The following is a 20,640-nucleotide window of genomic DNA, read 5'->3' as shown; positions in this document are numbered from 1 at the left end:
CCTATTTCAGCCAGGTGACCATGAATGATATCGCGCTCTTGACACTGACACAGAAAGGTAAAGACCGAATGTTGCATGAGTGCGACCAAAACACCAGGACCATTCGCTGCCATGCTTTGTGCTGCAGTGATTCCAGACTACTTGCTACTGGCTTGGTAAAGTGTCCTACTGTGGAGGACGAAATGAGGCAACCCTCCCCAGAAACCTTCTGCAAAGGTTTTCAGAGTACCTCCAGGAGAGCTTCATGGAGATGTCCCTGGAGGATTCCCTCTCCATCCACAGACAGGTTAACAGACTTTTCCAGTACAGCTACTTTTCCAGTACAGTACCTCCCAATTGTTCAGGGCAAATCAAACATTAAAAACAATTTTTTAGCCCCTGTAGCGTTGTTACAAATGTGCGCTCACCAGAGGTGCCTTCTCTACCTTCAGGGTCCGTGAACAATACACCCTGGGAGGGTATTGGCATGAGGGTGAGGAAAAGGTCCAGGCTGCTTGGGAGAACGGATTCTCCGGTTGCCTGCTGCGCATTCTCCTCCTCCGTGTTGCATGAGGCTGCTACCTTGCGGGTGTCCATGGAGAGTGATGGGGTACTAGTAGGGTCTCCCCCAGAATGGCATTCAGCTGATCATAAGAAGCGGCATGTCTGGGGCTCTGACCCAGAGCGACCGTTTGCCTCCTTTGTCTTTTGGTAGGCTTGCCTGATCTCCATAATTTTCATGTGGCACTGCTGTGTGTCCCTGGTATAGCCTGTGTCCACCATACCGTTTGTGATTTTGGCATATATATCAGCATTTTTTCTGCTGGATCAGAGTTCTGCCTGACAGATTCTTCTCCCCATACAAAAAGCAATCAGATCCAGTGTCTCTCGTTCGCTCCATGCTGGAGCTCGTTTGCGATTCTGGGACTGCATGGTCACCTGTTCTGCTGAGCTCGCCACGCTGACCAAACAGGAAATGAAATTCAAAAGTTCCCAGTGCTTTTCATGTGTATCTGGCTAGTGCATTGGAGTTGAAAGTGCTGTCCAGAGTGGTCACATTGGAACACTCTGGGATAGCTCCTGGAGGCCGATACCATCGAATTGCACAGCGCTGCATCTACACTATCCCAAATTTTGATCCAGCACTACTCTGCTTGTCAGGGAGGAGTAAAGCAGTCAATTTTAAGAGCCCTTTAGGTTGGCAGAATGGGGTTGGTTGTATAGACACATTCATTTTAAAATTGACTTAACACGGCTATATTTGACCTAACCTTGAAGTATAGACCAGGCCTATGTATTCAGTGTCAAACCCTTATATTTGATCAAGCTTCTTGTATGCTGCCAAAGAATTCAGAGTCTAGAATGTTTGACAGTTGGAAACCTTTCCATTAAAATGATTGGATGCTTTATCAGAATTATGTAAGCATTATGTGGAGATCAGCAGGGATCACTTGTTTCTGCTCTTGTTGATTACTTTAGTCTAGCTGTACAGAATCTCTCCTAAAACTTGTCAGCTCCAAAACAGGGAGGGTTGGCATCTGCTTACTTAAAGTTTGGCGGGGTGTGCATTTGTATAGAAATACCAGGATAGTTGGGGTTTTTATCTTTAATAAGAGGGCTAATTTTATTATGGGATTGTTTTAGTTATATGGTGTTCTCTGCCAGTGCAATCTCTCTGCACATCCGAGCGTAAGGCCTTGTCTACACTCGACAATTAAGTTGACCTATGTTAAGTCGATGTACAGCCACTGCAGTATTACTGTGTTTTTTCATGTACACAGTATCATCCTACTGCTGGTGACGTGCATCCTCACCAGGAGTGCTTGCGCCAACTTAAGTGGGGCAGTGTAGGGGCTGACAGCTTGAGCTGTCATCCCTGTGTGGAGCTCATAGCTATAAGCATTGCTGCCAGGTGCTGACAGCCCGGGCTATGGGCTCCATGTGGAGCTCCTCTGACAGGTGATGTAAGTAACGCAGTGTCTGGGCAGTGTCTACCCTAACCACATCTACCTAAGCGCTATGCCCCTCTTGGAGGTGGAGTTATTAGGTCAGTATAGTGGGGGACTTACATCGGTGAGAGCGTAGTGTAGACACTAAAATTAGGTCAATGTAAGCTGCCTTACATCAACCTAACTGTAGTGTAGACCTGGCCTAAATAAACAAAACAATCCTTTAAAACCACTTTAGTCTGTCTTGTCTTGTGTTTCTCCTCTGTGTCAGCCCCTAACTCACTTTCACTGCATAGAGTCTTTTGTTACGTCTTACTTGGTACACTATTAGTCTTTCCTGAGAAGTCTTTCCTTTCAACATTCTCTCTGGATAGTGCAAGCGAAAGGCAAAGCTATTCTTCAGTCCACCTACTTCGCTCTCATTAGGTGAGTAATCTCTGAATGTAAGAGCACCTACTATGCAGACACAAATAATTTCAGACTGGCTGAAAGAGCAGGTATTTTTTATTTCTATTATATTACAGCACAGAAGGCCTAATTAGGTTTGAGGCCCTATTGTGCTACATACTGTACATACACGTAAGGCAAAATTGAGCGCACACACTTTCTTACCTCACTAGCTATTCCAGGCATGAATGGGACTCCTTACCTACATTTATCCTTTTTGTCTTTTTTTTTTTTTAATGACAAGACAACAGAATATTATTGTTTATTTACCTAATTACTTGTTGTTCCTGGCTACCACCCTGCCTGTGGTCCAGTTATCACTTATCTCCCCTAATATCCCTGACCTTAACACCCAAAACTGAAAGTTATACCAACATAGCACCTATTACGGACACACACCTTGGTCCATATATTGCCTTTGACCTGTGTAGCTTATTTCCATTTCTATATGGGAATAGCTATGCTTATATAAACCACCTTTTATACCACTATTGCATCCACACTGGTGAAGTTGAGTCACATTAAATGTTCCTGTGTAGTTATAATTAATGTGGTACAACTTCTCTGTGTGGAGAAGCCCAAAATTATTTTGCTACCTCCTGCTGCTTGAAGGGGAGACCTGAGACTTTTTAATATATAGCACGCTGCATTTACCTTTCTCATTGCATTTATTTTATTCTGGTCCACTTTATTTCCTGGCCCACGTTTTTCTGTCTGTCTGTCTGACCTGGACATTTTAGTAAACTGAGTCCTTGGTCCTTTCATGAAAGGTCACTTTCTCTTATGTGCATGCACGGAAGGGTGTTACCTTTTAAGTACCATTTCCTTTGTAAGATGAATGCAGAGAAGAGGTTTTAGAAAAGGTTAGTCTTGTTGGCTTTGTGCTTGAAATCCTGAATAATAATCACTCCCACTTAGTTTAAGACTAGTTCTGTTGTATCCAGGTAAGTACACTGTCTCGGAGATTTCATTTTCAATATCCTCCTGGTTGAACATTCAAATCAGTTACAAGAATGGGTGCCACATAAGAGATTTCATCCAATAGGTGACACTGTTCGTACACCTTATCAGCACAAGTTTTCCTTTGTGCTCTACATCTAATCTTCGAAAACCAGCACATTTTTCCTTCGCTGTAACATTTTTTTCATCTGTGTGCTACCTCTTGGAAGTTGCCTTCTTTAATGAAATATATTAAGTAAATAACAGGAGGGAACAAATTTGATCAAATAATTAGAATATCAATGCCATGTTAAGATGGGCATTAGGATGAAAGTAACTTAATAGTAGATGGGAATTCATGTGAGTTAATGGATACTTACCAAAGTCTAAACCTTCCCTTCTTTGGTAATCTGTCTCGTTGCTGAGACTGCATAGAAGGAACATAAGAAAACTTGTAGCTATTTATCATGAGATAATTTATCAAAACTAAATTGGAAATCAATTTTAAGGGTTTTTTTTTTTAAAGTGTGCCACTTTACCAGAACTGCATTTCTGTTATTTGTAAGAATGGAAGTTGCAAAACCTGGGTTTTAAACAGTTGAGTAGATGTTGCAATGTAAATACAGTGACCTCAGATTGTCATCTCTCAAAGCTCAGTTACATTAAAGGGATGTTGCACTGTCTTTCTTCAAACTTGCTAAGAGGAATTTTTTTTATGTCACTTATCTAAATGTTTAAAAACATGGAGGAAAAGACATATTTCAGTTGACAACTGTACATGGAAAGCACTCTTGTAATACTTTAAAGTAAGCAGTATGCAAGTTCCAACCCAACATTTACATTATCAAGAAAAGTAACAGAACTATAGAAATGAACAAATGCCATCCAGCAATTTTTGTCAGTACAGTAGTCAAATGCAAGTTAATTTGTTTTAATACTAGATTTATCTACAACATTTTTTTCAAGAGTGTAATTTTCAATTCAAAGCATTGGAACCCTTTTAGGATCAGTTAAATTGGAATTCAGAAGGGCTGTTTTTGGTTTAACTATAATGTTGGTAACCAGACCTCACTTGTTAGTGTTTTGGCGTTGCCATCCCCATCGGTCTTGCCTTCCTCATGGTGCTCTTCCTTTTCACACTACTTATTAAAAATAATTATTGCTCTTTCCCATTCAGCAATATGCAGTTAAAGCTTTCAATGCTCAGAATCGGTTCTGTCTTGCCATGGTGTCACCTTTGAATTGGGCACATACAAGCACAATAAACAAAATTATTTGCAACATAGCCAGAGAATTTCTTCACATACTCGCAGTTAACATAACAGAAAGATGCAAAATCAAGTGTCTTCCCCAGTTTGCATTAAGGGTATCTTTTCTGCTTTCAACACACTTTAATCAATAGGAGCAAATGACACATGTAGTTCCTTTTTTGTCTCATATAATATGGTTGGAACTTTTCTAGACGTTAGGTGGCTAAGTGTTTACCACAGAAAACAAATGCTTCATTTTTTTTCCCTACTATGGCCCCCAGAGTTTTGTGTAATAAAGGCTGTCTTCTAGGATGCCCTAGTCCCCCTCGAAGTCTGCCATTTTTGGACTTAACACATAAGGAAAGTAAATGCAGCTAAGTAAGTGTTGCAGATTGGCTACTTAGACTGTAAGCTCTTTGGGGGCAGGACTGACTTTTGAGAGTGCAAGGATTCCTCAGGTGAATTCCCAACTCCAAGGAAAGTGGTGTTTTATTAGACCTTTAATCAGCTATTTACAGTTTCTTACTAAATCTAAATTAGGCCAACAGTTGTTTGTTTCATCTTTGAACTCTTACAAATGAAAGTGCTCATCCGGGACAAGTGTGTTATTACTTTCATACAGTTTGCCTGTGATTAACTTGTGAACGTGAGTGTGGGTTTCCTGTATAGAATTGAAAAAAATTAATATTATGCTGAAGTAACTTCACTTTGTGTCTTAAAAATCTTGACTTGTGGTTTTGGAGGGAGGGACCATATTGGAAATCTACGGTATTTTGTCCAGTATGTCACATGTGACTTTTTAGTGGTAAAGCTGTAGCTCTTTTTTTCTTTATACCTGCTCACTTTCATAAACTCAGTGTCATTACCAGGTGGAATTTCAACATTGCAGCTATTTGAGTGTTGTGAATAGACATCTTTTGAATATCTTGAAATCATGTACTGATTTTTCAGGCAACTAGGTCTCTAGCAGAACTATGTCATGTGGAGACAAAATTCATGGAGAAAATACTTGGTTTCGTTTTGTTTTTTTTCTGTGGTGGTCAATGCCATAATATCTGAGCAATTTATCATCAGAGCAGTCCTGTGAGGTATGGAAGTCTTATCCTTAATTTACAGATTGTGAGTGGAAGCAGTGAGTGCCGTGTCCAAGAACAGAGGAAATCTGTCAAAGCTGGGAGTAGTACCCAGCCTGAATCTCGATTCAGTGCTTTAACCACAAGATCTCCGACCTTGCCTTTCTTTCTTTCATGTTTAAATGAATTGTTTAATGATTTTGTTTTTAGAAATTAAAACTGCGTAAACGAGCATACTGTTTTTAGTGCTAATGTAACAATTTCCCCCCACCCCACTCTCTCCCTTCTTTAGCGTTGTGTGGTGCTGCGTTTTCTGAAGTTTTCCCCAAACCGCAATAAGGTAAGACACAACACATTCTTCTGACTTGTTACTGTTCACCCATTGTGTTAAGAAATTCTCCACTTCTATCCCATATTAATGCCCACTTTTATAACGGAGTCTGCTCTGGGGCCTATGCAATAAAGTTTTGGAGCCCACTGGGAAAAGCATTGTGCTGATTTGTTAATCTGGTGCTGCTCTTGGCAGTACAGGTTCAGTAGTAGACACTCTGACAGGGAACCGTTAAGGGTTTTTTCAGTATAAGATACTTTAAAAAGCCGTAAGGAAGTGGGGTGGCGCTGTCAGTCAATTATAAATAGCTTCTACCCTGGCCTAGAGTTGAACAATTTAGTGGTAACCCACTCCATTAGCTATAAGACAAAATATTAATCCGACATGCCTTACAGTATCTGCAAGAGCTCGTTCTTTTAGGGCATGTCTACAGGAACACTTAGTTACCTGGCACTATCCTGCCATGTACTGTATACATGTGCACACTAATACTTTTTAGTGGGCTTTGATCTACCATGCTTTGAAACTGCTCAGTATGGGATTTTTAGTGTGGCTGCAAGGTCCACACAGATACTTACTGTGCAGTGGGCTAGTGTGGGGTACATTTACTTCCTGGCTAGTCATGAGCTAAGAGCTCTTGTAAACAAGAACTAAGTCTGCTCTGACTTAAGGAAACTAATGAGAAGATGGATTATAAGCTTTTCAAGGCAAGGACTGAGTCCTTCTATGTGTTTATATACAGCCTCTTTCACATTGGGGAACCAAACAAGACTAGGGCCGCGGATGCTACCACAGCATAAAATAATTGTAATTGCCTTTTTTGACCAGCAGTTCTGATCCTATTCCTTACTTCAGAATTCTTCACTCATTAATGCTTCTTGGAGAGTCATTGGAGGCTATTGCTCAAAATGTCTCAGATACTTTGTTCTCAAGGTCAGAAGTATTACACTAGATATTATGTTATGCCTTGGGTTTTTTTTCCCTATCATCACTAAAGACTTGCTGACATCTTATGAAAAAATTGTCAAAAAACTTCCTTTGTAGACAGTGCTGTTCATATGTCTGTTTTCTTCACCTTCCTTCTAATGCATAAAATCAGAATCTTTATTATTTAAATCAGCCATTCTTCCTGTTCACTCCTCACTTGAAATCATAACTACCTTGAGTTTTATATATCACACTAAGCCCTGCTTGCATTACCAGTACAATAATTTTGTTATTCATCTGGCCTAGTTCCAGCAAATGCAGTTGAGCTCTGTCTACACAGCAACAGATGAGTTGAGCTAAAGAATAAGCTTTAGGAATAGATAAACATGTAAGCAACAAAGAACTTTTTTTAAAAGAATTGATTTTAAAAAACAAACCAGATCCTAAATGTACACTTTATGTACTGCAGACAGTCAGTCTCTTAGTCACAATTCTGGGATAACTGTTCCTTCTTGGCCTCCTTCAGGGCACCCTTATTCAGGTCTCAGGCCCCTAGGTCTCACCTCTTCAAGGCAGGAACTCATGCCCCTCTCCCTCCAGACTAAGGATTTAGGCTGCAATTTCCTTGCAATTCATTGTGCTTATCACAGCAGGGGTGACTTTAGTCTAGTGCCTGCAGTTCTGCACGCTCTCAGGGGCTATGGCTGTGTCTACCTGTAGCCAGTCAGCCTTCACAAAACAAAATATATTTATTTAGTACAAAAGCATTACAGAGAAAACATAAAATAATAAATGGTGTACACATGCTGTGACACGTGGCAGTTTCCTGCAATATCCTTGGGGGAAAAAACCTTATTGAATTAAGTTTAAGTATTTTCAAAGTCCGTTGTATTAAATGTAAAGGTTATGCATTATTGTGGGATGGGATTATATGTAATCTCTCTACAGGGGAGATGGGATGTGAATCCCGGGAAATGTTATGAACTTCAGAGGACTGTATTGAACAATATACCAGACAAGAATGGACTTTTGAGACAGTGTCAAGTGGTTTGCTCTGGGAATCTCTAGGGGCAAATTCACCACCTCTGGTTATGCAAAAACCCAGCCCTTTGAAGGAATGCCCTGAGGAGAGAACCATTGTCTGGTGGTTACTTGGTCTTAGGGTCTCAAGATCAAAGGCCCAAGCTATATAATGGAAAGACTAACCCATTGGTTGGGGTGTTACGAACTTGTAACAACAGAAAAACCCCTTTTGGGGATTTGTAGGATTGATGCCTACCAGAGCCCTTGTTGGAGTTGGGGAGAGATCTACAGGAAGCTTGTTAGTATGTGTGTAGGTTCTTTATTGTTTTTTAATGTTTTCTCAGTACTGGCTTAAGAATAAATGTCCTTGCTTATAAAGCGCTGTGTGCTAACTTGTAACTGTTGGCAGTTACAGCTGTTCATGGCTTTTGGAGAGAAAGCAAAGCACAGCTGCTTGGCCTGTTTAGGCAGTGTGGCTTGAGGAGAATATCACAATGCAGGCAGGGAACTGTGCATCCTGGGAAAATCCCTGGTCAGGAGTGGGACAGATGCAGATCTCTGCCCAAGAGAGGTGAGGCCTGAGGAACCTAAAGTGGGTGCCTTAGGTGGACTGTAGAGCGGGTATACGTGTGTAGTTGCCCTGAACTGTGACGCGCATGCTAAGCGTGCCAGGTATTACCCATCGTCTGAATGGGATACTGGTATGTCTCTGTTCCTTGTTCCAGAGTTAGTCACCCTGAGTCAGCTCAGGCTGACCCTTTATACAGTTCCTAGTTATTTGTTTACTGGTCCTGCTGAACCCAGTTGAAAACAGTATATGCAGTTTCCCCAAGGGGGTAGTATGTCTACAGAATTGTTCACCTGTCTAGGGATTTGCGTTAGTTACCTCCAAGTGATTCCGGATTCCACAGGGGAAACACCTAGCGAGCCAGGAACAAAAACATGCCTTGATACAAAAATCTGATTATCTTATGTACCCATAGTGACTGGCAATCTCAATATAATAGTCTTGAAAGTTTCCATGCTTCTGAGGTCTCTCATCTGTCATATCTCCCCTGCTGGAAGATAAAGAAGTCAACCCCATGAATCCTTGACAAGTAACAATACAAGGTGAGAGGGGAAACTGAGTCATGCATATTCTTTCATAAAAATACATCAGAAGTTTACCAGTTTTCCACATTCATTAACTAGATTGCTTCCTATGTATCAGAGGCCCTACTTAAGATGCACCATGCTAATGATATAATAAATAGTAGGCAACATCTGACACTGATATAGGTCACTATTATATGTGTCTAGTAGCTCCATAACCTCTGATATTTGGCTAGCTCTGAAAACAGTATACTCTTATGTTAAAAGCAACGGAGCAAAATTATCTGCTACAGTGATTGGCACCTGGCCTGCTTAGTACTGGAAACTCCAAAAGCCATTTTATTCTATAGAATGTAATGAAAAGTTGTGCAAAAATTTGACTTTCAGAATTTTCTAATGACTGAAGTGAGCATGAAGCTGTGTATCATGTTTACTTGTGGCCCCAGTGAATAAATGTTCTGTTTCTAATTACTGGACAGAGCTGTCTTTGTCCCCATCGGCCTTATAAAGGAGCCGACATCTTTTGTTGTGGGATCAATTTTGTACATTACTGTCTCGTATCTAAGCCATCAAAAGTTAAACTGATTTTCCTGCTCTGTTTTTCATACAAGTACCCTTCACTAAATTCCACTTGGTTATCAATATGTTTGCAGTTGTTTCATCTGATTTTAGATACAGAATAGTTTAAAAGGTAAAATTTATTTCACTTCCCTGATTGAAAGCGGCTAGTTTGTTCCTTCCCCACTCCTTGGAGAAGTATAATTGGATAGTTTAGGTGACCTTCATATACTTTTCAGCCATTATGTTGTGGTAATATGCTGTCTACATTATACAGAGAAAAACATCAGGTCTTGCAGTCTCAATGGAGCTACCTAGTGACAGTCCTCTTCTTTTTGGTTTACCATGGCGTTTAAGACAAGTACTTCTAGAATGGCATCTCAATCTCTTGGGGGTGGGGATGGGGGGATGAGACTGTGCCAGATCCAGACATTTGTACTGGTGCACCAACATAGAATGAAGTGAAGTATGCCATCTCTAAACCGAAAAACGGACGTGCAGCCATTGCTGATGGCATCCCCTCAGAGCTGCTAAAATGTGCTATTGATCCTGTAGCAGAATCACTTCTGGCCATCTTTCGTCTGGTGTGGAGAACTGGATCCCTGCCTACCACCTGGAAAGACGGAGTTGTCATATTCACTCTATAAAGGCAAGGGACTGTGCAGTGAATGTAAGAGCTACAGGCCGATCACCTTGCTTTCCGTTCCAGGGAAGGTGTTTGCACATGTTTTGCTGGCATGCCTGGAGCCTTCACTACATCGGAATTGTCATCCCCAACAGTCAGGCTCTGAGGAACAGGTCCACATTAGATGCCATTTTGGCCCTTCGCTTGCTGTCGGAGATACATCGTGAGTTCAGGAAGCCCCTGCATGTAGCGTACGTTGATCTTAAGGCTGCATTGATTCAGTAGACCATGTTGTGTTATGGAAGGCCTTAAAGGACGTAGGTGTCCCTACCACTCTGCTGGACTTGATTAGAGAGCTGCATAATGGAACCACTGCCCATGTACGTTGGGGGAACCGGATGTCAGCGCCTTTTAAATCAGTATCTGGTGTTAGGCAGGGTTGCGTTTTGGCCCCTGCACTCTTTTTTGTTGGGCAGTGGATTTCATAATGCAGCATTCTGTCAGGTCCATAGGCCTTGAGATCGGTGATCTCTCACTCACAGACCTTGACTACGCTGATGACATTTAGTACAGAGCCCTGACAGGTTTCATGAGGCACTCGAGCATATGGAGGGGGAGTCAGCTAAGAATGGTCTCAATGTTTCATGGTCAAAGACAGAACTGCAAAATCTAGGACCAGGTCCGCCTGTGACTCCAATCGCTTTGAACAATGAAACCATCAAATCAGTTTCCAGCTTTTGCTATCAGGGTTCTATACTTACCAGCTTCTCTAATTCTCACATGGAGGTTCTCCATCAAATTGGCATTGCAGCATCTGCCATGGACTGTTTCCAATGGATATGGAATCAACGTTGTCTTAGTATGATAACCAAGTTCAGGATTTATTCGAGCTGTACCCTTCCCATACTGTTGTACGGGTGCGAAACATGGACGCTACACCATGCATACTGGACAAAGTTGAAGGCTTTCCACACAAAATGTCAGTCATATATTGGGCATAAAGTGGAATGACTTCATCTGTAATGCAGATGTTTTATGGTCATTCGGATTTACAGACTACTGGGGCCATTGTCCGCAGGCGGCACCTTATGCTTTTTGGACATGTCGCAAGGATGCCACAAGACGTTCCAGTGAACGCCATTCTCCAGGTGGCTTCTAACATTCGGGATAAAATTCCACCAACCTAGGGGTGGAGGTGGCCCAGCGGCAGACCCCACTATTACATGGGTTCATTAAGTCTGTTCCGATGTTGGACTTTCAGGCCGTCAAGCTTTCGCAGTTGAACAGGAACGTACCAAATGGCGAACGATTGCTACAGTCGACTGTTTGGCTAAGCGTAGAAGAAGAAAAAGAATGCTGTCCCAGTTTATCACACAATACTCAGTTCACTGCTTTGTTTCTAAGCCATAAGGGGGTAATTTGCATAATACAAATAGTCCTGCAGCTCACGGTAATATGCAGATACTAAAACAAACCAACAAAAAACCCTTATTGGATTATGTGCAGACTGGCCAAGTAGCCAAGAAGAAGCTCATGGTTTTTAATCTTTATATTGAGTGACCCTCCTGTTGGAGGCATTCAGCACTCAATCTTACAAATATTACACTTTAAAGAAAAAAAATAAAAGATCTCCTCTTAAAATTGCTGCTGATGTCCTAATAATTACTTGTATGGAAAACTAACTTTCTTTCATTTTCTACCCTTTTTCCATTGTTTGTTTTTGGTTAGTCAGACAATACTCTTGTCAGCAGCTTCCTTTCATTGGTCCTTTTATAGTCAAACCTGCAGTGTTGGCAGAAAGTTTATTGCTGCTTTAAAATTCACATGGAGACCATACACTGCTCTTATCTCACCCCTTCTCCTCTGCACACCCTGAACAGTGGGTTTTTTACCCACGAAAGCTTATGCCCAAATAAATCTGTTAATCTTTAAGGTGCCACAGGAGGGATAGTGTGCATCATCTGTGCAAACACTGCTGTAGCATGTTATGGAATTTGAGTTCTGAAGTGGAGCTGATTTGCGCTGGTTTCAGCATTCCATATTTTGGCTGACAGGCACTGTGATTGTCAGACTATGGTTTGAAAATCCTTTTTGTATTTTTAAATAGGATATTATATAATTTTAATGTTATGACATCCTATTCATATTTAGAAATGACTAGTTTTTCTTGGAACAGAACTGAAGACTTAATATTTGACCCTGGAGGAGTTGTTTATCAACTTGAAGACCAAAGCTGTGTACCCAGCTGAGAAACCATGACTTTAGAAGCCCAGTAATTTGACAGCCATGGAAGTTGAGAGACAGAAAAGGCCTTCTAGTTCATTTGTCTGCAATGGAGGATTGCTTTGTAGGTATAATCTGTCATAAACCTCTAAGCACAGAAATGTGGCCTCACCTAATGCCAAAAAATTTAAAGAGAGTGCTGGAACAAAGGGTCTTCTTACACAGGTGGGGAGGAATATGGCTGCCTTTAGGCAGCCTGTTTTGAGTCCTGCCAGCATGGTATCCTGCTGAGATTTGTTGCCTGCTAACCAACTTTTTTTTTTTTTGGGGAGGGGGTTCATGAGTCAAGAAACAAGAAATAAATTATTACCTATTGAGAGGTCATTGTTTAGTACTGAATATTCAATATTGGCTTCTGGTTTAGGTACATTTTCAAGCAAAACAGAGAATATTCCTTTCCTTAAACTTTCCCAAGGCTCACTTGAGCCTCCACAAAAGATCCTAAGGGAGACCCAGCCTCACAGTTGGAAAAAACAAAACACTAGGGGTAATGCTACTTGAGTTAATTAAATAAGACAAATTTTAATTTTTCTAGAATGACAAAAATGCCATCTAAACACTTGCTTCTTTCTCTTCCTACTGTTTATATAATAGTTTATTATATAATCTTTTTTTCATATTGGTAATCCCTATTGGTTAATGGAAATCATACTGTGCTAATACAGATAAGTAAGCTCAGGCTATGTCTACACTACAGAGCTTTGTCAACGAAAGTTATGCCACTTTAATTAAACCTCTGTTGCATGTCCACACTATGCTCCTTGTGTCGGCAGAGCACATCCACACTAGCAGCTCTAGAATTGACACAGAGCAGTGCACTGTGGGTAGCTACCCCATTGTGCAACTGGCCACAAAGTGTTTTGGGAAGGGTTTGTAATGCCTCATGGGGCAGGTACAGTGTCACATGATGCAGGTTTCTCAATCCTGTCGTTCCATGGGCATCCTACTAGATCGCCAGCTGCTTTTCAACGGAAGTGTTTGGGGAGGTGGGAGGGAAAGTATGTGACGGGCAGTGTGTGTGTGGGAGACAAACAGTGTGTGTTGGAGAGTATATCGGCATGCTGTCTCTCAAGTTCAGACAGCAGCCTGAGCAACCAATCCCGAGGCAGGGGAAGAGGTACCCTCCGTCCCCCACCAAGTTCCCTGTAAGCTGTGCAACAGCCTATTTAGCGCTGCACAGGCACACAGGGAACCCACCCGGGTGGGGACCTGCCACAGCCGGGGGAGGGGCGCCCCTGCCCCCAACTCAGCCTGTGGCCTGTACCTGCTTCAGCCAGATCAGGCCTGGCTCCAGAGGGACACCTATCCTACTGGGGCCGGAGGAAGGGTGCCTATCCTGCAGCCCCAGAGCTCCCGCAGCAGGGAGAAGCACCTTTTCCCCGCCAGCCCAGGTGCTGCTGCTGGGGGAGAGTGCTGGGGGGAGTCCTTTCTCCCCACTGTAGCCCCAGAGCACCCTGCACCCCAAATCCCTCATCCCCAGAGCCCTCACCCCCTGCACCCAATCCTCTGCCTCAGCCCTGAATCCCTCATCCCTGGCCCCACCCTAGAGCCCACATCCAGAGCCTTCACACCCCTGCACCTCAACCCTCTGCCCCAGCCCTGAGCCCCTCATCCCTGGCCAAACCCCTCAGCCCTACCCCCACCACATGAATTTTGTTATGTGCACCAATATGAAAGTGATATGTCACACATCACCTTCATATTGGTGCATGTAACAAAATTCATTCCGCACATGCGTGGGGAATAATTAGAGGGAACACTGTACTCCCCCTCTCCACATCAGCCCCCAACTCTGTTACAGCACAGCAGTCCCCCTCAGCTCCCTGCATCTGCAGCCCACTCAGCCTGCCACTGTGTTCCTGGTGCCTGGGAGAGCAGGATTCCACATTAATGGTTCTGTGATTCCCTTAGAGTTCTCCCACAGCCTCCGCAGATACTGGGAGCAGCATCCTCAGCAGCTCTGTGAGCTCTCCATGCTGAAGAATGTCATAGCTTTCTGGAGTTTTGAAAGGGGTGCATGCCTGCAGGGCAGCCAAGTTCAAAACAGTGAGCAGAGTGGTCGTAGTGGGGATTGTGGGACGCTGGGGGAGGTCAGTAATGGCGACATAACGAATGGCAGTGTCTACACTGATGTTTTAACTTCGATGCGAAAAACTCTATGCATCTTGTTGAGGTGGTTTTATTTTGCCACCAAAAACAGCTTTGTAGTGTATACACCCCTACTGTTTTGTTGGCAAAACGCAGTGTAGATGAGGCCCCGTATTTGTGTAGTCCTATAAGTTAGTTATTGGTTAAGAAGTTTCATTGTGGAAAAACTAATCTGACTAGGTAAACAGTATTAAATCGTACAGTTTGTGTCATCTGTAGAACTGTACATGGGTAAAAGCCTTTTAGTTTTTGCTTCAGAAGTGCTGAAAGCTCTCCCAAAGTTAAGATCCTCAGACAGTTTTGAGATATAAAATTAAACATATTATAGATGACATGTTAATTCACACTTCACATTGCATAAAGAAATGCACCAGCAACGGTATCTGATTAATCAGTTGAATAATTCACCCCACTTATTGGCCTGAGAACTAAGTTTACCAGACCTAATTGAAAAATACCTTTACCACTACAGCCCTAACAGTCACGCACCCTTCAGTTTAAAAAAAAAAAAAAAAAAATACACAGCTGTGCACTGTTTATATAATCTGTTTGTGTAACATGTTTTTAGTCTGTTTCAGATTTAATACATTTCTGTATCTGTTTTCTTCTCTCTCTGATGGTATAGTCCCTTTTATCCTTTTCTCTTACTTTCCTTACTATGTGTTCTCTACCTTCTATTTGCTGTTGTCCCTCAGATTTTTCACTCTTCTCTCTTCCACATCAGTGTAAAAATCCCCCGTTCTTACTCACAGCCACTCAGATACTTGCTCATCAATTTACGCCCACCCTCTTATACATAGGGTTTAAAACCCACAGAAGACTAAACTACAATAAGGGGACACATTATCTAGGGGCAACAACTAGGTAAAAGTCAGGTAAAATTAAAGGCTGCTCTCACTCTCAACCCCTCTGTCTGCGGGTAGGAAGGAATATAATCTCCCTGTTTAACCACCATAGATTCTCCTGGCGGCTGCAAGCGTGGCAGTGACAGTAGAGAGGGGTTTTGGCTAATCCACTATTTCCCTGTCTCCTTTTTTCAATCCTTTCATTATCTGCCTTTACTGCTTTTGCTCAGAAATTTCCTGAACATAAGTAGAGGGAAACTGATCTGATTCTTGAAAGTTTTACTGCTACCCATAAGATTTCAGATAGCAGCAGTGAAATGGATCATAGTACTATTTATGTCAATATGCAGTTTTTACCAAAGCTGTGAGCAACGGCACAGGCACTCGTGCAGTTTGTCTGCAGACTTAACAAGGCATTGCTGTGTGAATTTACACTTGCTTCATGTTCGGAAAATTATATTTGCAACTGTAAGGGCTAGAAACTTACTTTAATTTCAGTGACAGCTTTAGGATCTCCAGAAGTTGATGGCACTTGCCCCCAATTATTTGGAAATTTTCTAAGACAAGTGGATATTTCAAATGCTGTTTATTATTATTATTATTATTATTTATTACTTCATGCATTCACTTCTGACCATGTACTATTCTTTCTTTTTCAGGCACCAGAGGAAATCTTACGCCACCTGCAAAACATAGTAGACTTCGGAAAACACGTCATGAAACAGTTTTTTGGGGAGAAATATGTTCATTATGGGGTAATCATTTTATCCTTTAACTTATATAGTTTAAGTGCTTATCCATTAGAAACATTCTATAGGTGATTTTGCTTGATGCAAAGTATGCAGACCTTTTTGTGCGTGTTGTCCATATGAGATGCACAGCTTTGACCAGAGCTCGTGCTCTGCACTGTCTCCATATTCTTCATTGTGATCAGATCATTAGATTTTGCCCAATGGACTGAGCCATTGAAGATTATCAGTTTGGAAGTGTTGGAGGTAGTGGTTGGTGGGGGTGGGAGTGAAAGCTTTCATGCCTCTAAATTTGGAAGACTCAGCCATCTGTGGCGGCTGTGTACTGTTTTGCCACAGATTTGGTGGTGGGGAGAGAAGAGATCTGGTTTATAGCCGTTGTCCTGGATTACAGGGCAATGAGGAGGCTCTTGTTTCCTGGTGGGCCAGATCAAGGTGGCTTCTTGAGACCTCAGACATGAGTGAGACACACAGGAGAGATTTGTGAAGAAAATCAAACCTCTCATGCTGGAATGTTGGTTTTTATGGCATAGAAGTTACATCCATGAGTTTTTATGGTACCAGACTCAATCTGGTGCTACCTGCTTTCACTGATGTTTTTTTTAATACTGTGTCATGAATTACTGGGACTGTGGCACATCCAGCTCACTGAAATGAGTCAGGGGTCCTGTGGAAAAAATATCATATGATCATATGTGAAAAATGTGAGAGACAGCTGTATCTTGAACGAATAGTATGTATGTCTTTTTCTATATGATTACTATCATGCTCTCTGCTACACCGGGGGCAAAGAGTTAACTCAGTCCTGGGAGGTTTTACGCATTACTAGGAAACCAAACTGTGACTTGAATTCAGTTGTTGGTGCTCATAAAATGGCTTTTTTGTGAAGTGGGGGGCACTGTCTTTGGGTCAAACTGAGAGGCAGGGGTGTAGTCTGCCTCACTGGCAGTCCAAATTCCTGAGGCATGAGGGGCCGACCTAAAATTGCAAGGAAAGATGTAGGTTTTAGTAAGATAACATGTATAGGCATTTTGATTTAATCGTTTCCCTCTTTGTTTCTATGGTTAAATAAACGATAGTTTGTTTTGAGCAAACTGGTTACTGCATTTTCATATTGATCACAAATGCTGAAGGGAAGTCTACCACAGTGGCCACGACCCAACTGGGCCCGCTGAAGACATGGCTGGTGAGGAGGGGTGCTATGAGCTTGCAACATAGTCTAACAGTGCAATCCTTTTAATTCTCCCCACTTTAAGAGAAGTACAGGCCCGTCCCTTGGAAAGGGTGCCCATAGGGTGACTGAGTGAGGGATTGGTGACCATGCACGCCATGTTCACACCCAAAACACTGTTGTAATAATCTTGTATAAAATATGCCGTGTGATGTATCGTTTGAAAACTAGTAACTCACTGGTCAATAATATCATGGTGAAATTCATGTAACAACATTACATGTAAAGTTATGAACATAAGCTGAAGTTATGACTGAAATGTGTTTATCAGACAAGTCTGGGGAGGAGGCAAACCAGTTTCTTGAAGACAAAGGACAAGGCAACGCCTCTAGCCAGGTGTCATGAAAGTTGATTGGCAATCACTTTCAAATGGCCATTCTTTGGCAGCAAAGGAGGGAAGGAACAGATGGCTTTGCATTTTAACAAACAGCAGCATGGAACCTCAAGAGCCCACGTCTCCATCCTCACTGCTGGAAGGAACTATATCTAGGGGTAACTCTCAGGAAAATGCATTTCAGAGTGTAGCTGGACTATAAATGAGAGGGGTAAAAACACCCCAGGTATGTTATCTTTCACTCTCACTTTTTCACTTGGGAAGGCAAAGGAAATAGTCCTTTGGGGGCTGATCCTGACTTAAAAAATTTGGTCAGCAGTGTTGCTGGGAACCTGTGGTAAGAATTTTACCTTGAACCAAGTCTAGTTTGTTTCGTTACTAGTTTTATCTTCCTTTCTCTAGTAACCATTTCTGACTTCAATGATTTATACTTGTACTCACTTAAAATCTATCTTTGTAGTTAAATAAACTTGTTTTATTCTTTAATCAAAACTAATTCAGTATTGTTTAAACTGAACTGTTTTAGTTGAAGTAGCAAACTGTTGTACATTGACCCCTTACAGGGGCTACGGACCTCTAATAACTGAACTGCCCTGGAGAGGGCTGGACAGTGCAGAACACACGCTTTGGGGGAAAATCCTGGACTAGCAGCATGTTGGGGGTCACCCTGAAAGTAGTAACCAAGGTTGGTGGAAGCTAGTGTGACTGGAGTATGGCTGGCAGATGGCAGCTATACACAGACACTCAGGGTGTTACCTGCAGGCTGGAATGCTGTTTGAGAGTGGCACAGGTGGGAGCTACAGCAGCAAAGCATTGTAAGGCACCCAGGGTTGCAGGGCAGGTGGTGACACAACCCCTCACTAGTCTGGATTGCATCCCAGAATGTCATAGGGTCAAAGGTACAGCTTGCCCTGAACTATAACATCATGTAATTAAAGACTATCATAGTGCACATGTAAAAAGGAGACTAATTAAGGCAACATTAATTCTGGCATTTCCTAACTTTGGAGTGTTTGACGTTGCAACCTAAATAACATTATTTTAATGTAGCTTTGTTGTATTTAATGTCATACAGATTACAGGGAAACTATTTCACAAACATTTTAATAGTTGCATCTTAACTACCTTATTGGGACCACTTTTTTTTTTTGTTCTGCATATAAAGTCTTAGTTATCATGAGCCTGAAAATGCAAAGCTTAGAGGGACCAATTTAAAATATCTAAACATATTAAATAGCCTTTCTAGACACAAAATGACACAATTTTAATGTCTCTCATGACCTTCTAGAGCTAGAAGTGGATGCTGTGTGTCCCATTCTGAAGGGAGAAAGCTCCCATTTCTGTCCTGCTACGGTTATGAGTTCTGTTATTGGTGCATAGGTAAATAATATCCTTTCTGGACCTTGACACAACTTTTGTTGTCAGGAAATTCTATATTTGAGGGCAGGGGAAGGTAAAAACATTTTCTGGTAAGTTGATTTAAAAAATAAATAAATCTGAAATTGCTTAGAATAAGTTCCAGGGTAAGAGGAGGAGGAGTAGTAGTAGTAGGGGGGAAAGTTTAGGTGAGGTAGGATAGTGTTGTGATTAAGATACTTGACTGAGATTCAGGAGATATGGGATAATTTGTCAGTTGGCTATAGATGAACTTAGTGTCCTTGAGCAATTCACTTAATCTTGCTGCACCTCAGTTCACCATCTGTAAAATGTGGATGATACTTCCTACCTTACTAGGCTATAATGAGGATAAATTTATTACCTTTTGCAAGGTGCTTAGATACTACAGTGACTGGGACCATAAAAATACCAAGATGGAAAAGAATATGATAAAACGACTTAAGACCTGATTCTTCAGTTAAGTCACCTGGATATCATCTCTATGTAAGGAGGACATGGGGAGGAGGGGGAAGGGGGGGAGAATGGCATTGTCAACTTCATCTATGTTTATATGGATATAAATTTAGAAAAAATTGGCTTTAGACATCATTATTGTTCCATTGGCAGCTTTATGCCTTAGATAAATTTAGAAGGAACTAGAGCTACCTGGTTTTTTGGCTCTGTCTTGTGAGTAAGCTGCTCATTTTTGTAAAATAAAAGCTCAGTGGAGCTTGCAGTATAAATAGGGCACTAGATTTGCTTTTTATTCTGCAGTAAAATCTTGGGTTTAATTAAAAAAGGCAAATTTGGAATATATCTATTGAACAACAAAACAAAAAGTTGTAAAACATAACACAGCTAGGACACAACAGGGACTAAAAGCTGTTGGGTTCTCTCATACCACATATAGCTAAATCAACTCCACAATGGGGGCTGGCTTCTGAACACTGGTAACATGATTAATACTGTATTTTGGCTTTTATTTAACTCCGCCCAGTCTTCAAGTCTACCTTTAATATAGTGCAGTCTTTTTTGGTATGGAAGAAGAGACACAAATGTAGTAAACCCTAAATCTAAACTGTCAAATTAGGGAAAATGTATTTGAAACTTTATGGGGAATTACAATTCAAGTGGACTTTGCAAATGGTTTTAACTCAACCATTTCACTAAAATAAGAGAATATTACATTGAGATAATGCACAACCTCGAAATTATAGCCACTCATAGAAGAGAATTAGAATAGCACAAGAACCAGGAGTCTGGTGGCACCTTAAAGAGTAACAGATTTATTTAGTTTTTAAGGTGCCAGCGGACTCCTCATTGTTTTAGTGGATGCAGGCTAACATGGCTACCCCTCTGATACTTAGTAGCACAAGGTGAGAGATGCAATTATTCTTCTTCGAGAGATGTCCCTGTTGGTGCTCCACTTCAGGTCAAAGTGCATCCCAGCGCCTTCGATCGGAGATTTCTACGGCAGTAC

At 41.7% G+C, this 20,640-nt stretch overlaps 1 protein-coding gene across 4 annotated transcripts in view; it reads left to right on the top strand.

Annotated features, from left to right (window-relative positions):
* IPPK (inositol-pentakisphosphate 2-kinase) overlaps window positions 1–20,640 on the top strand; it is a 96,696-nt gene that overhangs the window by 31,726 nt on the left and 44,330 nt on the right. The window contains exons 2-4 of one of the 4 annotated variants that reach the window (XM_074958210.1): window positions 5,930–5,977; window positions 12,370–12,540; window positions 16,129–16,224. In XM_074958210.1, coding sequence (XP_074814311.1) covers window positions 12,526–12,540; window positions 16,129–16,224 — 111 coding nt within the window. In that variant the 5' untranslated portion in view covers window positions 5,930–5,977; window positions 12,370–12,525. Of the gene's footprint in view, window positions 1–5,929; window positions 5,978–12,369; window positions 12,545–16,128; window positions 16,225–20,640 lie in introns of all 4 variants that reach the window. The other 3 variants (XM_074958211.1, XM_074958207.1, XM_074958209.1) reach the window with 3 other exon arrangements.

Source organism: Natator depressus, chromosome 7 (genome assembly GCF_965152275.1).
Source record: "Natator depressus isolate rNatDep1 chromosome 7, rNatDep2.hap1, whole genome shotgun sequence".
NCBI classification, from domain to species: Eukaryota; Metazoa; Chordata; order Testudines; family Cheloniidae; genus Natator; species Natator depressus.
Note: the sequence above shows the minus strand (reverse complement) of the source record. Positions and strands in the feature narration are given on the sequence as shown.